General features: G+C 39.4%; 1 protein-coding gene across 3 annotated transcripts in view; it reads right to left on the bottom strand.

Annotated features, from left to right (window-relative positions):
• Positions 1 to 1021: 1021 nt before the first annotated feature.
• LOC146550493 (MICOS complex subunit mic25a-like) overlaps positions 1022 to 17608 on the bottom strand; it is a 74390-nt gene continuing 57803 nt past the window's right edge. For all 3 annotated transcript variants that reach the window (XM_085258927.1, XM_085258925.1, XM_085258926.1), the window contains one exon: positions 1022 to 1899. In XM_085258927.1, the coding sequence (XP_085115053.1) occupies positions 1876 to 1899 (24 nt within the window). In that variant the 3' untranslated portion in view covers positions 1022 to 1875. The remainder of the gene's footprint in view (positions 1900 to 17608) is intronic.

Raw genomic sequence — 17608 nt, 5'->3', positions numbered from 1 at the left:
AATTACAATATTTCTATTCCATTCATGTAGCAGCAGGAAAAAATCTTCACAGCGGTTTCTTATTTCTTACGTGACTTGGGTGAAAACGTTTGGAAGTATCCACTTGTTTCTGTATCATCTTTAGAAACCTCTGTTTGCATGCCAGCTGATTGGCATTTGGCACGTAAAAACAGCACAGATTAAAAAGCCTTTAGGCTCCTCTTACACAGGCCTAGAGAATCGTTGGCAACCACTTACTGGTAGGGAAGAATTTGTATTCACTGGCAAAAAGTTTCTGGAGGTTGCTAGCTGTTGCTGTAAAATCAACTGCTATAAGCGCATTCATGCAGGCCTGGAGACTGGTCAGCGACAAGTTAGCATGTTTCACACAAACTGTGTGAGGGTTTTGGTGCTACATCCGTTCTGTGAGAACCCAGCGACCACTCGAGACCAGACATTGGTGGGGGATTGCCAACTGGTCTCTAGGCTTGAGAGGCCTTAAAAATCACAATTTGAAAAAAGAAAGACAAATTAGCTGGTAGACTCTTAATTTAAAACAAAGCACATTGATCTACTTTTGCCAATATTTCTCACTGATCTTTGACAATAAATATTAACATGACTCTCTTCATCTCCACTGTTTTGAGTTATGTTTGAGAAGAAACCTGCTTTTGACATTATTTTTTAACCCGTAATGGGGGTTAATGGGTTTTATTTTTCAGCTCACAGTCTCTTAAACTGATTTCAAACAGATTTATTAGAAAAAAAAGTCACTAAAAGTCACAGAACGGTTTGCTCAATGGCAGCATTTCATTTTCAAACTGAGCCTGAGTTGAACCGTACCTTCAAAACGACTTAGAAAGGTTTTAATAGATTATCATGGATGGTGCTTCATCTATATAGAATATCCCAAGGTTCCTTTTTTTGCATTTCTTTAGAGAAATGAATAAACCACTGCAGTGAAATTAAATTCACTCAGCTATTAAAAGTGGAAGCAAGGCAGAATTAGGCACACAAACACACAACTAAAGACACAAAACCGTGAGAGGATATGAATGGTTTAATAAACTCATATAATACATCACGGGTCTGATGAATTAAAGTCATGGCCAGGATTACCTGAGCATATTCCTGTGTCATTAAAAAAATACAAATCTATAAAGCTCAAAAGAAAAACAAGTGAGTCAGTTCTTCTTTCAATCTGAGATCAAAACAAGGACGGTCCCTGTGCACCTGATTCAGCTCACTTCTTAAATGACTTCCAGTCTTTTTAACCCTTCAAAATTTAGCACGGGTTTGGACGTAACCTGATCTCCACATTCAGCTGATGGAGGAGTGCCCCTGAATGCATCTTTACAAGTCAGATTTTAAGAAACATTTTCCACTGATCTCATTCAAGTGCTGTCAAAAATCATCTGCCCCCTTCTTGATTTCTTATTTTGTAGCACAGTTACATGCTTCACATCATCAGGCAAATTTTGATATTAGTCAGAGAGTTTAAATGATGTCATTTATTAAGAGTAAACAGTCATCTATGCCTGATGATCTAAAACATGTAAATGTGAGAAATGCACCAACAAAAAAAAGAAGGGGGAATCATGAAGAGTGCAGATACTTTATCACAGCGCTCATAAATGACTGAATTGAAAGTGCACCGCCTCAACCCGTGAGCCTAATATACACACTCATTTCTTGTTTACTTCTCTGTAGTATGTAGCAGTGCAGAATAATAGTGTAACGGATCACACCACAGATAAATAGCACAAAAAAAAAGGCATGCTAACTGCAAACTATCTCTTTCATAAAGCAAAACAAGGATGCGACCACAGTGCTGCCATTAGTGCTTAAGTAAAAGCTTGTCGTCATGTAACGGTTTTACCCTTTTCCTCCCACTCTTCATCCGTGGTTGACCAGCAGGTTCTGAGAGAGAAGAAAGAACAGAGAATTAGTCCATCTGCACAGCAGCCACGCCTGCTGACCTTTGAAGGAGTTCTTAGGTGGAAGGGTTGTCCCCGTTTTGTTTATTCTCTGCCACCTTTAACTGACCACAGCAGAAAGGTCAGGCGGGTAAGACTAGGGATTACTCTGGTAATGGAAATAAGCAAACCCAAAAAATAAAAAGAAACTTCAAGAGGTTTATGAGAAATTCTGTCATCATTTTGTCAGATTTTTTTTTTTTTTTTTAAATTGACGCTACAACATTTAAACAACTGACGAGTGGAGTGACTATCACTGACCACCTTGAATGCTACTTTGAGACTTACAAACTGCAACTAAATGTTGTTGTAGGCCAAGAACACACACACTGTACACACTGTGGACACACATCCAGCCCCATGGAGAAAAACTCCACCTATCAAATTGCTCAGGTAATGCTTTACAAAGAGCCCTGGGCACTGACCCAGCCTCCAACCACCACAGATCTGAATTCGATTAAGTATCCCACCGGGCCCAAAGGATGCGTTGCCAATGTCCCAATGCCAGATACTACAGAATCTCCCAAGAGCTGCTGGGTCTATGCCCTGATGGAGTCTTTGTGTGGCATTAAAGGGACGATTTCAGGCAGGTGGTTTAAATGTTGTGGCTGATCAGTACACTGTGTATTTAGTATTTGTATGAGCAGCACAAAACCAAACAGGGATGACGGTGTCAGTGTCCTGGCCTTCAAACATTTGTCCATCTAAATCAATATGAAGGAAAAAAAAAAAAAAAGTTTTGGTCACTAGATTCACAAAACCTTCAAGAAAAAGTCTCTGTCGTACGAGAATTTTTCTGCTGCAGTTGTTGCAGCTTTCAAACAAAATGACCTCCAAGCTCCAGCATGCGCAGCCTATCAGGCGTACCTTCCTGCTATTTAAAAACAGCTGCATGCAATTGATCCACGGAGTGCAACCTTCATCCTTCAACCTAAGATCAATGCGGTCCTTGAAACCCTAGCAACAAATCGTCCTGGAAAGAAGACGCGTCTGACACCATCATTCCAGCGACCTTGTCTTATGTACCATGAGAGGGGTTCGCTCAGATTGTGAGCCCTCACGTGAAATGGCAACGATCAATTAACACCTTGAATTGCTGGCGCAGTGATTCTAAGAGCGATACCAACAAACTAAACTAATCTCACGCTAATTTGACTTGAGCCCTGACATCATACAGAGCTGTTTCTACAACCTTTTGGAAGGGAGCTTTTTGAAATGCTAAGGTAATACATTTTAAAGAATATATACAGCTATATTGTATAAAACTAATGGACAGATAATTGGTCTCATATGTGAAGGTCTTTCAGAACTTTTCCTTTGAAAACAGAGACATTACCTAATGAGATGACTCCTAGCTATTATATAAGCTCATTTCCACAGGAAAGTTCAACACTCGCTGTAAATGGAGGATCAGATATACTATGATTATTTTTCAAGTGCAAATGTGAAGCAATCAAGTACAAGGAAGCACATGTAACGCATTCATAAGACAGCAGCACAAGCTCGTGTGAAATTTTGTCGAGCGTTTGCAAAGAGCACTTTTGTAGCTGACTGAAATTTTCGTTTTTTCATGTAAATTCTGTGGACAGGGCATGATTAGTACTCCCCTGGATTTATTGAGGTCACACAAAAATGGCAACAACTACGCAACGCTACATGTACAGACAATACAAACTGTGACAGAATGTTGTGTTGGAAACAGAAACAGGTGTTTACCTTTGTTTATTTATTTATTTTTTAGCTAAAGGCCCCAAACAGACTTTACATGTCTCTCGCTACATGGATGTTCCCTTAAAAATGAACAGCAATAACTTGTCCTGATCCTCTCATATATTTCAACTCAAACTGCCCATTAAGCTTAGTTCTATGATCAGAAATCATCTATAAGAAAAAAAATCTGTTTTTAACCCAAGGTTCTTTATCGTAAAATGGATCTCTTGCAAATTTGCTTTGGATTCCAAGTCAAAAAAAAAATTGATCCAACTCTGCCCCACTTGGCCTCAAAGACTAGACAGCAGCAGGGAGGAGGGTTAGCCCAAGTGGAACGATGCAACGAGCTCAATTGACTGAGAGCTGGGGGCGCATTGACCTGAAGCCGCCTGCTAGACACACTGCGTATATGGATGTGCTATATGTGCATGTGTGTGCTGAGAGCACGTGGTATCTGTTCTAAGCACTGCAGAGTTGACTCCAGCTGTGAAACTCAAACCATTATAACCACAGAGAGACTTACAGAGCAGTGTGATCAATATGACTCCCCTCTTTTGTCCTCTCATCTGATGCCTCTGGTTTAGTCTCCTCATCTCCCATTCACTTTCAATTCTTCTGTCACTTTCCTCGACTCTTCTATTTCACTGATTTTTTTTTTTTGTCCTTCCAGTGTCTCTTCATTCTCCTCTATACACTTTTGCTCACACGAGTAGTTTGTGTTCATTTATAATAATGTAAGCCATGAAGGCGTATCTCCTCTCCTGTTGTTTACCTTAGTGAAGAAGAAATCTAATACTGGCTCGCTCGCTGAAAAGTAACAGACATGAAAAGAGTCTTGACCATGAAAGAAAACAAGAGTGAGTTGGATACGCAAAACAGAAAAATGATAGGACACAATTACAATCTGTACATCGAAAATGACAAAGAAAATGAAAAACCCTTATAAGAGAGACAAGAACTCTAGTTAGAAATGTACAGCATGCTGAACGGCACCTTTGCAAACCAGCTAACAAATGAACCTGTATTATGGCTTTAAAACATTGACATGGGATCTTTTACATTCCAGGATCAAGTTCACCTGATCATTTTTCTTTTGTACGATTTAAATTCTCAAAGCAGATGGACTCTGTTGTCAGAGTCTTGTGAGTGTTTAAAGCAGGGAGCCAAAATCCGCCTGGATTTCGATCCAGCTCACTTGACAGCTTTGGAAAATGTGAAGGGGGGCAAACATTTGGACGTTTACCAGTGTTTCATAACTGTTAAAACATTTCTTCCCGATTACCATTCATTCGTTATTGTTTTTTTTTATTGTTTTCCACAGTTAAATATTTTCTGTGAATTAATAAAAACGTTGTTTTATGATTACGAGACGGTCTGGGCCGGGAACTACAGGGACTTTCTCTAGAATTTGACACAATTATTACAGAGAAAGAAAGAGTCACGCTGACAAACTCCTTTCATTTACAGCATTTTTACACAATGCAGAAAAACTAAGATGTGATGTTGAAATGACCCCCCCTTCTTCACTTTAAGAATCTCGGGGATTAGATATGTAGCTAAACTTCAGAGAGGAGATGTCACCGGTCAGGCTCACTCAAGCTGAAAGCAGGCTGCATGTGGCCTGTGTAGTATGACAAAGTTTACACACAACAAATTATTAAACAGATTAATTAGCCCTCTGAGCAGTTCTGAAAACTGTATTTTTCCACATCTACTGTACTAACGAGCAAAAAGTAACTAATGGATTTCCCACCTGTTGCTCTAATCTAGGGGGTCTCAAACTCGCCACTTGTGGCCCATGTCACCCCTGCTTGTGGCCTGTATATTGACGTAAAGAAATCTAATGAAATTTGACCCTTGAACCTTTTTTTGTTAGCGAGGATTTGTTTGTTGTTAAGAACAATGTTAAATTAGTTCTTTTAAAAAGCAAAAAATGATTTAATATGAAAACAATATGAGCAGAGAGCACTTACATGTTGAGGGATTGGCTGTGTTACTTCAGTGAGAGAGTTATTTGTAAACAAAACACTTATAACTTATTTTTATTCTGTTAAATATGAATAAACTTATAACAAGTGCTGCCACATGTCTGGCCAATAGGAGAGTTCCAGTGTTTTTATGTGGTAGTTCAGTGAAAGGCTTCAGTTAGTTAAGAGTGAGAAGAAACAAAGATTGTGTTCATGTTTGCAGTTTTGTCTTGTTATACAATATTTGAAATTTATAAAAACAAAACATTTTTGGAAATATTTGAGGGTGTTTTCTTGTTTGTTTTGTCCTACTTGAACACTAAAGTGGCCTTTGAATGAGATGACAGTGCCAGCAGTGGCTCACAGCTCATTTACGTTTGAGACCCCTGCTCTAATTGAAGACACCTTCTAAATTAAAGTAGTCACCGACTATGAAGACTTGCTGAGGTTCTTTCAGACTTTTGACCAGCTAGTGCCTTGGTTATGGTTACGGGCTGTTACAGTGAGCCTATTTTCAGTTCATGTGGCTCCGGCTAGAAGATTAAAGAGGCAGAGTGAAGGGACTGAAGAGAGGAGAAGAGAGACCGGGGCTGACCACTGTAGGAGATAGAAATAAATAACAACAAAAAGTCAGGAGAGGTAGGAGAGCAGAGTCAGGCTGTTCCCCACTCCGCACCCAGCCTGGGAGCCTTGACTCAATTGGAAATCCATTTTATCTGATGACTGGCAGGCAATTGGGGCTCCCAGGTGAGGCTCTGCGGTTGATAGGCCTGACCACTCCACTGCTGAGGGACAGAGGGATGAAGATGGAGGGGAATGTGGAGGAGAACACGTATTAGATTGGCTCCACTAACAAAGTTCATTTTAGGCAACCTAGATCATCACTTAGCCTCCACTTCTATCAAAAACAAGAAGTGGGAGGGGAGCTACTAAGTATTTTCACTTAGTGGGAAAAAAAAAAGACTCCAAAGATATAAGGCCGAGGAAAGCAGCAAGCCGTCTGAAAAACAAGACAAAGATTCCAGTGTTTTCTTGATAAATGACGAAAAAAGGAGAAAGCAACTGCTAAAAAAGTGAATTCAAATTTTATGTTGACAAACCTCATCTGTAATTATATGCCCCGCAAGAGAGGGAAGGATGTTTTGTAATGAGTTGGGAGACACTAAATTAAGTTAGGAAATAAAATAAGTCTCTTTAGAAGAGAGGGTCACTGCAAATCAATGTGTTGTTGTGAGTTATTCTGATTGATCCAAGATTTCTATCCTAATATGACTACTGAACTGAAAATCAGCAGGGAGAGATATTATGTGGGGAAGGCCTTACTCTAACAACATCGTGTCAGAGAACGGAACAAAAGGCAGAAACATCCAAAGAAGAGCTTTAAACGTCCTTCAAGAAGCTGGGGAACTATTCCTGAGAACTACGTAAAGGAATGACAAGGAAGCTGCCCTGAAAGTTCAGGCTGGGATGAAGAAACCAGTGGGTCGTACCAAAAGTGATGTTGAAGCATGTAAAACTACAAACTCTGTTGTTGCCCCATGCAACGCATTTCTACAGATATTTGCCCATTTCAGTAAACATCTGCATCTACTTCCCATTTTCCTCACAAAATCTAAAGAAATGAGACTTTTATAAATCCAATAAATGAAGTTCAGATGTCATTGTTTAGTACAATAAATATAACGTGCTGCTTTTTGTGGATTTGTGGGACAAAAGAACGTCAAATGCCTGCAGTATATTTACATGAAAACAGGTTTCACATGAAAACCCAACAGCTCTGCAAGCGGGTAATAAAACATTGGTATTTTTTTATTTACAATAGGGCTAGAGAAGAGACGGAGAGAAGGAAATCGATATTTTTAGAAATACAGGGTGTGAATGAAGAGCAATCACAAAGGAAAGGCAGGCTTCAAATCATAAAGGAAAAAAAAAAAAGAAGTTGAGAGACAGACGGATTGAGTCACAATGGGACACAAAGGAGAGGCTGGTAGAAAGTGGACTGTTCCGATAATGTTGTGGCTGTTTCGGGGTGACAAAAGCCAGTGAAAGACCCACCTAAAAGCCCCGCTGTTGTCCTCTCTTATCCCAGCTGGTGGTCTTGGTTCCACAAAACCTCTTCCTAAGCACACACAAGAGGGGCCGATAAAATGCCGACCAGAATGGCGGTCTGGTGTGTGCCCAGAAAACAAAACAAAACAACAACAACCAAAAAAAAACAACTAAGTGTGTCAATTGCTTATGCAGCCTAGGTGGCTTTCAATAGTACACAATACGGCACCGTGCTGAATTATTATCGGGACCCCTGTTGGAGCAAACAGAAAGAGGGAGACAGAGTAGGGGGGTCTGGTGGCGCGAGCCGACGGGAGTGGTGGCGTTCAGAAAGGTCAGGATACAGCGAGGAAAGAGCACAAAAGATGGTGAAAATGCTCCTCAGGAGGCAGCTGAGAATACCCTCAACTCTACCCCCACCCCCACAACTCTGCCCTTGTTTGAAAGCTTTGTGGTGTCTGAGGGCCACCGGATGAAAGAAGAAGCAGAGGCTCTGGATATGGTTTGATGGGATGTTCGATCGCTCCTCGCACCGCGACAAAAGACAGAGAAAGGGAAATACAGAGACAGAGGGAGAGAGGGGACGTGCAGGAGGAGAAAGACGTGTGCTACAGCTCTTAGAAAAAGTTCAACGTGCAACAAAACAGCTGGTATAAGTAGTTGTACGTACTTGCACTGTGATTATTGAAGAGATTTGCAAACCAGAAAGCAGAACTTTTTGACTGAAATACATAACATAAGTCTTTTAATTGCAGTACTCTTTTTCATTAACACCAGTTACATGAGGACTGGCCAAATCCCGATGCTCTCATACTTTTGTTGGAACCCTACTTAAAAAAAAGTACCTGGTTCCAGGTAATGAAAACCCCCCAAAATTGAGTCAAGCTTAGGCAAGCAGGTACTAGTGGAAGAGAAACACGTGTTACGCCAAACAACCTGTCCTAAAGTCCCGACTTCTGAAGGTAGAAAAGCCTGCTGCTTAGTTTTGTTTCTCATAATATTCAAGAATATAAGGCGGGGGGAGACAAAACTTCACTACCCAAATAACTAAATGTACAGAACTCCACAGCACCGAATAGCTAGATTGAAAAATACAACCCACAAAGCACAGAATACAAGACAGAGGAGACAACAAAAGAGGAAGAGCGAGAGCAGATAATGATGCTCAGTGGAGATTGGTTGTGATCGGCTGTACAATGATCAATGCCGGCTTGAAAGGAGGCAACGCTGATGGTTTATGAAGGAGGGAACAACTGCCAACAGTATGAAAATGAAATCAATAAGTCAGCTGCGGCGCGGGGGAGAGAAAAATGAAGGAAGCGGGTGAGAGAAAGCAAGAAAAAAAAATGGAAACAGGAGACAAGACTGAATAAAACAAGAGAGACAAAGAGAGCGGGAAAGACGCGGAGAAAGAAAAGAGAAAGAGTTGCAGACAGACTAAGAAGTGAGATGAAAGGTGCTGGTTTAAAATGAAGCAAAGGCAGAGAAACTAAACTGACAGATGAAGGAAAATCTTTAAAGAAAGATAAAAAAACAAAAACAAACAGAGTACAGCAAAAACAAACCGATGAACATTTACACTCACGAACTGACAAACTTTTGAACAAAACCCAGATCCTGATGTAAATATAGCCGGGCATGTCTACTGTGTATGTGTCTATATTTGATTGTGTCTATAAAAAGGTAAGTCTACACATGAAAGGTGAGATGATTGATGGACATTTTTTCTCTCCCCCTTCACTGTGGGCATTTTGTCAGGCAGAACAACAAAGCATAGATGTTCCAAAGAACAGAGGCGTATTTTTTTTATTTTATTTAAAAACACACATTAGAGTGTCCTGAAGTCCATCCCTCTGTTCTTTATAAAAATAAAAAAAAAAGCTGTTCTTCACTGACTCAGATATCCATGACAACAGCATTAAACTCTCTCTCTGGACCCGACAATAAACACACAGATACACAAAAACACTCTGAGTCACACGGACGACATGCAATGAGGCACAAACAAGTTATGTTTTATATGTTTTTCTGATTTTGTGTCAGCAAAAGTCTTTAAACATGCAGCAATGAATACAAAACATGACAATGTAACGGCCAAAAACAATCTACAGACTCCAAACAAACTGCAAGGATGTGAACTTTTACAAATGTGTTGTTCTCAGTGAGCATTTTGACCTTTGCATCCACAGGGAGAGTGACTTACTCACTGCACTAATGGAAAAAAAGTTTTTATACACCTACATCACAGGTGGAAAAACAGAGTTTTAGGTTCTGTATATTTTTCAGTTTAATAGGCACACAGCAGCATAAATGTTATAATGTTAATATATTTATATGTTTGCTGCAGTAATTTGATCAAGAATCTGGAAAATTAGAAAATGCTGTGCAAAAGGTAAAGTTGAATTTTCAGCAATAACTTTTCAGAAGTTGCTTGTGAGAAAGCGTTTCTTACAGATTTTGATGGGCTAAATCCAAACATGACAGTTAAAAATATCTGATTGGCCTTGGTCTCTCAAATATATTTATACTTATTTTATATTTTACCAATGTACATTTAGATATTTGACTTTTAATCATGAACTGTAAGCTTATATCTTCTCATATTTATAGTTGTTTCATGATAATAATAATAAACTTTCACCTTTCTTCATTATGTAACAGTAGAAATGGTAGATAAAAAACCCGATATGTAACTTTAACATTAATGACAGCCATAGTACGTTTAGCTTATTGTGAAAAAAGATGAAAAACCTTCAAGATATTTTAATATGCTTTAAAATCCTGTAACGTTGTTCTGCAGCATTACAGATTTCCTGGAACAAGCAATGAATCTTCTATCAGATAAGATGTCAGAAGTTTAAAAACAGATACGTCAGGAGATTTCAAATTTGACAATTGCATTTCATACTTGATACAATCCTAAATCACAGGAGCCAAATTTTATGAAAATATTGACAAGTTTAGCATCTGCCATCATTTGGTCTTTCTTTTTATGTTCAGGAGTCAAAATATGTTTTTATTATTTCTGTTTTTAAATGAGAACATTGGGTTTTAGAACTAAACTAGTAACATAGAAAAATAGAGCCAGCCGACAGCTCTAGGCTTTAAAATTGGTAAAATTTGATTAGAATTATTTGGGGTATATTTCATTGATTCATCAAGTCAATGTCACTGTACAGTAAATGTTACCCTACACCAAAGGTGGGTAGAGTAGCCAAAAATTGTACTCAAGTAATAGCGACACTACCTCAACATAGTTTTACTCAAGTAAAAGTAAAAAGTAGCCGTCCACAAAATTACTGAAGAGTAAAAAAGTAGTGAGTAACTGATCATAACATCTGACTTAATCTTTAACAATGAGATAATCAGACAGACAAAAATATAACATTTAGTGCAAATTTTGGTATTTTAAAGTCTGAAAAGGAAAAGAAAATGCTTCATATAAATAATGATTACAAAATAATAAATATCGGCAGGAGAAACACTTTTCCAAATCAATATTAAACTATTATTTAGAGTAGGTATATTACCTATCCCTATAGGTCTATATTTGTTAGGTTATATATGATACTTCTCCAAATTGCACAACAGGCTCAGCAGATAGAAAATAAAACAACAAATCTTACTTTGACATAAACTAAGTTTGTGTCAAAGTAAGATTCATTTTTGTTTTCACTAAAGTTATTCACACCGAGTAGAGTAGCCAGAATATTTTCTCAAGTAAGAGTAGCGATACATCATAATAGTATCACTCAGAAAAAGTACAGTGTAGTTAAACTACTCCTAAAAGTACATTTTTTTTCTAAAAGGTTACTCAAGTAAATGTAACTGAGCAAACTGAATTAGTTACTACCCACCTCTGCCCTACGCTGAACATTACATGAAACACGTGACAGCTAGCATCTAAACTCTATATCAGTTTCCATTCAGAATGATAGTTCTGTAACTTCCTCAGGATGTAAACGTAAAACAAAATCATGTGATGTGCGTTTTGCTGGCTATCTAGTCATAACATTAGACTTTGTGGGGCAAAACATGCAGGAGTCCAGCAGGGAAAATAGTGCTAAAAAAGCATGGTGGCAATTGCTTTATCACATGCCAAACTCATAGTACCACATTAATAATAATAATAACCTGTTTCAGTCAACAGACCATCATTACACAACATGTTATACCATCGTGTTTTGTTGAGTCTTTGTCAACTTTTGCTCAAAACTGTGAGCTGAGAGGGAGAAAAAGTTCAACAGTTCTTTTAAGACTTTTTTCTTCAGTGTCTGTAGGCAGTCACCATTAATGAGGCACAACAGACCTACAAGTGAGAGCAGAACAGAAACACGAAGCTGACATAAATGGGCTCCAAATGAATGTCACTTTTTAAAAATCAATTCAACACCTTTCATAAAAAACCCACTGAACACTGCTTCCTTACAATTTGTTATAATTTAACATCTTTTCTTTGTAGGTTTTATTCCTGTTCTCTCTAGTGGGCAGGAAGTCACAGAGTCACAAATAGAGAGCTAAGAGATGAAAAGTACTATCTGCTCTATGGTACATCAACTTTGCAGAAAAGTTCTGCCTTTGGAAAGCGGATATAAAAGCCCTGCGTAGACTTCAGCCCCAATTAAAGCAACTCACACTAATTTAGAAGGTTGGTCTGAAACGCCTATGCCCAAGTGTTTAATCTCAGACGGTTTATCTCTGAACAAATACAAAATGAGAGAAACTCTGGTCGTTAATTAGGCCTAGTTTTAAGAAAGCTACGAGACACTTTGTAATATTTATTCATGCATAGCAATGAGGTGAAAGGAATCCAACTGTTTGTTCGCTTCATAAATTTTGTGTCAAAACTTGAGGAGTGCATACTTAAGTGAGAACGTGCGTGTGGTCAGCAGCAGGTCCAGCAGGAAGCTGAAGCTCCTCATTCTTCTTCATTAAGTTTTGACTGCTGAGGGGCCAACGTCTATGCCCCTTTCTCTCTGTGTGTCTGTGTACATCTCTTCATCCCCTGCCCATCTCCAACCCTTCCTCCATAAACACTTATCTCCTCATGGTATCCACTCATCTTCCCCTTCTCGCTTTTTACCTCCTGACAGTCACCTATTTCTCTCCCCATCATCTCCCCAACTTGCCTCATGTCGCCTCCCCGTCCCTCCTCCTTTCTCTCCTTCCCCTCGTCTGTCCAGCTTTACCCCCTTCCCCACCTGCCTCCTTACCTCTATTCTTTAACTGTCCACCTCCTCCTCTTCATCATTTTCTCCTTCTCCCATTTTCTCCCTTCACTTCTTCAATTGCTCACTGTTTGCTATCATGTTTTTTACTTTCCCTCGACTCTACTCATTCTTCTCTACTCTGCTTCCTGTTTATTTGCCCGTCTCTCGCCTCAAATTCATCTCAGTTTTTTTCTCCCTGAACATTTCTTAGTTTCTTTAGCTGTTTGTTCCACTTAAACCAACTTCCAGCGCCTACATGTCACCATTTAATCTCAGGTTTAACTTCAAACCTTAATGTGTCTTTTCATTTCTCTCTCCTTCTACTCCATCTCTTTCTGTGTCCGATACTTCTCAAGGCCTTTCTGTTTATTTCTCATTGGCCTTTCACATCTAGCCGGCTACAGATCTCTCTGTATCCACAACGTGTATTTTCTCCTTCTTCAGTCCAATTCGCTGTCCTGAGCCTCTTCTTTGTGTTTTTCTCCACTTTGTTTGTCTATTTTGTTATCTACCAGCAGAGTGACTGAGCTGCTGTGATCTCTGTACTGGCATGACTCCTGTTCAATCAACAATAAAACTGAAGGTAAAAGAAAAAAGAAATCAATATGAGGTTTTACACTGCTGTGATTCACTGGCTTTGCGAAAGTCGCTGTGCATTCAGATCGGCTACAGATACACATTTATTATCAGCATATCAACATTGTCAGTGTGGACTTTCTTTGAGAATAGACTTATCAAAAGAAGATGAAACAATTTTCTCTTTCCCCTTATCTTCTGGTGGGCTATCCACCGAGAATCATACCAGCACACAAAGCCGCAGAAACTGCACAGAGTTTCCAGCTCGACAGGCCACGCTGTTGTGAATCACAACAGTGTTCCTTGCTACAAAAATGCTACACCATTTCTCTTTATGTCCACAGGATGCTCCTATTCACTGACTACAACGCAGCCCTGAAATGAAGCCACCCAGATCCCTTTTCATATAAATGAGGGAGGCTGAGTATTGCAAACAATTCTCTGGAACAGTGCCAATTTAAAAAGAAAAATTACATTTTACAATTCACAAATGGTTCATTTACCATCTCATCCATTTTTTTTTATAGATGGTCGTGTTATATCACACGTCTTACTGAGAGCAAAGATTAACTGGGCACATTAGAAAAGTGAGTGATGCTGCCGATCCAAGGAAAGCTCCACTTCACACAGACAGGTGTCCCGGCTCTTACCTGCCCACAGTCTCGATTGCTACGACTGTCAGTGATTGCTTAATGGTCTAAGGACCTACTATGGCGTTTTAGATTGAACGACTATAAAACAAACAACAGAAAACAAACAGAAACAAAATAGCATAGAAGGGAATTTAAGGTATTAATTATGGCTCCTTCCTCAAAACAAGGATAATCGGTCTCAGTACGCTGGGTTATTTGGGTGACTCTCCTATGCCGTGATAGCTGATAACTCTGACATCTCATCACCAAGCCCGCCAACTCCCTACTGCACCTCTCCATGGCTGTCAGGGGCAGATGAGTCGTCAACGTGGACAGCTAACAGGCTACACGGGAAAGGCAAGATTCTAAGATGCGACTCTAAAGCACTGGAGAAGAAATGAAATAAAAACTGTGCATTTGTGTATCATTTACCATAACCGCAGCTTTGTGCAAATATCTTGTTGTTATAGCTGTTAAGCTATAAAGGCTGGCTTTACCTTTAACGCAGTTTCTATCTAAGGTACTCAAAGATAAATTCAAATATAACTAAGTTTGGGATACAACGAGCCAGGCCTGTGGATGGTCACACATAGCGCCATATCCTTCATTATATCTGCATCTATATTTTCCCATATTAAGAGCACACTTCCTGGTCCACAAGCCAAACGACTTCAAACACGATGTTGCCTGATATTAGACTGAATCATGAATTCATTGCACTCAATTTGCATGTTCAGAAACTGCTTGTTTAACCAATTTTGATGTGGGAGAGGCTTCAATTCTCCGTAACTACAGAGACCACATGAGCTGTTTAAATCTAACATCTGAACATTTGAAGTTGACAGTGATGGACAAACAGCTTGTTTGTGACCTTTTTCCCAAGATTTTGATTTCACTATTGGTTAACTTCATACACACAGTATCTTAGGGCTGTGCAATATGACCAAAATCTCAGATCCCGATATAAGACATCTATCGTCCAGACTAGGGCTGGGCCATATCATATCATTCACGGTAATACCGGTATAATGTTGGGCAACGATAAGAAAATGAAATATCGCGATAGAATATGGGTAAAACGCCCATGCGCACATGGCGGAAAAAGCATGGCGGCGACGGAGAATGAGAAGGGCGAAAGCGGATCGTTGAATGAAACGGATGAACCAGAATTGGTTTGTAAAAATGCTGCAACTCCAGTGGTGTGGAACTGGTTTGGCTTTCGTCCGTCAGACACACAACAAAGCACTATTTTTGGTAGAGCATGCTAGCGGGCCGTCGTTATTATCGTGTTTTTTGGAAAATATGGCACACTTAAAATCAATCCTTTGATTTGTCTGAAAATCGACAGTGCCCCTTATAATCCCGTGTGCCTTATGTTTGAATTCTGGTTGTGTTTACTGACCTCGAAACGATTTTATGTGGTACACGGCGCTCGAAATCTGTCAAATGTTTTAGTACGGCTTTGCTAAGCTACGAAGTCGCACCACTTGATGGATTGTCGGAGCATTACGGCTACCGTAAGCCGGAGCCTCGCGGAGTGATACGTACTGTGCTTCAAAATAATATTACCGTATTGTGTGTGTATAACCTCTTTTTAAGTTTTGTGGATATTATACATGGTTATGCTGAGGATATGTCGGCCAATTTCCACTGGAAATGCCTTTTGGTTAAACTGTCAGCGAGGAATTTGCATTTGAACTGTTAAATGTTTATATAACTTTAATGCACATAAAAAAAACAGCTGCTTGTTTAAGTGAAAATACATTGATGGGTTTTTTTGCACTAATAAAGTTGTGTATTGTAAAGTATTTTGTCTAGTGTCAATTATATCGTCAGTTATATCGTTATCGCAAATTTTCAAATGTATATCGTGATAAAATATTTTTGGTGATATCGCCCTGCTCTAGTACAGACAATGATATATATCACAAATATTTTACATTTTCTGTAAATTCTGTGAGGCTTGGGCAACTCGACTTGTGTGCAGTGTTTTCAGCTGGGCGTCGTGTACCTGGAGTCGAGTGTGACATAAGTTGAAACGGCCGCAATTTTCTTTGTGAGTATTTATTACACGGCGTGCTGCGGGGAAAAGCCTGTTTCTAAGGTTCATTATTTTAGCCCCCGACGGCTCTTTTTAGCTTCTCGTCAGTAAACACTTTGCATACTATGTCACATGATTCAGTTTATTTTGAAAAATCTCCACAGAATCTTCATCTTTATTTTGAAAAGTTTATGTGGAAAATAAAGAAGCGGACGGCGGAGCCATGTGATGGTTTATCGTCATTGTTGCTAACGACAATGCATAAAAGCCGTCGCTTGTCCAGCCGTAGTGTGGTTATATTAAATATAAGAGAAAGAGAGAACTTTAAGAAATTATACAGTGACCATCAAAACGATGAAAAAATATTGCTGTAAACAGTTTATTTTGTGACAAAACGAAACAAACGATAGCGTGATATGAAATGATAGATGTTTTCATATCGTCATCTGATATATATCGTTATATTGAACAGCCCTACAGTATCTAGTATAATACTTATGCTTCTGTGAAATATGTTTCGTATGACACAAACTTAGCAAAGATCTAAAGTGGCACATTATTTAGATGGTTCAGATTAAAGGACTCTTTCATGTGTATTTTCCATCTTTTGGTACATTTTCAGTCTGTTCTGTTTCTCTGCTCAGATATTCCAAATGACTTTTACAAATCTCTTTAGTAGCACTCTCTCATGTCTGTCTCGTTTCTTGCCTTTCACTCCTCTCTCCACGGTGAGCGTGAGCGTCTGACATTGATCAAAAGCAGGCTGTCTCTTAGATTGAGGCTAAATGACTTGAGAATCCCACCAGCCACACAGACAGCATGTGTGTGTGTGTGTTGTGTATGTATTCACATCTGAGAGTGCTGATAAATGACTAGAGAATCCCACAGAGTGTCTGGACAGTGTGTAAGCGTTACATGTAGTAGTGCCCACATCAGGCACAGCCTCCCAGAGGATAATGACTAGAGGTTGTCTGCACCGTCTCTGTGGGATCCTCCGCTCATTTGTCATCAAACACACAAACACGTGCACACGGGTACACATAAAGATGGAAGCATAACCCAGCAGGAAGACGTCTGCGATATGCATGTCTGTCTACTGACCTGCTGTGGCACTGATCAAAACACATCACAGTCACCTCTGCTGAGAGACAAAAAAGGAACAGGACCAATTTTGTCCCAATTAAGTCCTCTTTCACTCACTTAAAAGCTCAGGAATGAAAAGTCACCATGTGTTTCTCTCCCCTCTGGAGACGTCCTTATTTCCTATCATTATTAAATAACTAACCAGCTGTAGTGTAATCTCTCTTGCATGGTCCAGTCCACTGCAAAATTTTGAAAGGATTAAAACTTTGATTCACAAAACAGAAGACATTACTCATCAGCTCTGCTTATAAGCAAGATGAAATACATTTATGAATTTTCCCCAGGTTCTCTGCCTACAAGCCTTCTTAAGATGCAGTCATTTTAA

This window comes from Mchenga conophoros, linkage group LG20 (genome assembly GCF_057382185.1).
Source record: "Mchenga conophoros isolate Kocher_MC1m ecotype Shallow Benthic linkage group LG20, M_conophoros_male_GT1.1, whole genome shotgun sequence".
Classification (NCBI taxonomy): domain Eukaryota; kingdom Metazoa; phylum Chordata; class Actinopteri; order Cichliformes; family Cichlidae; genus Mchenga; species Mchenga conophoros.
Note: the sequence above shows the minus strand (reverse complement) of the source record. Positions and strands in the feature narration are given on the sequence as shown.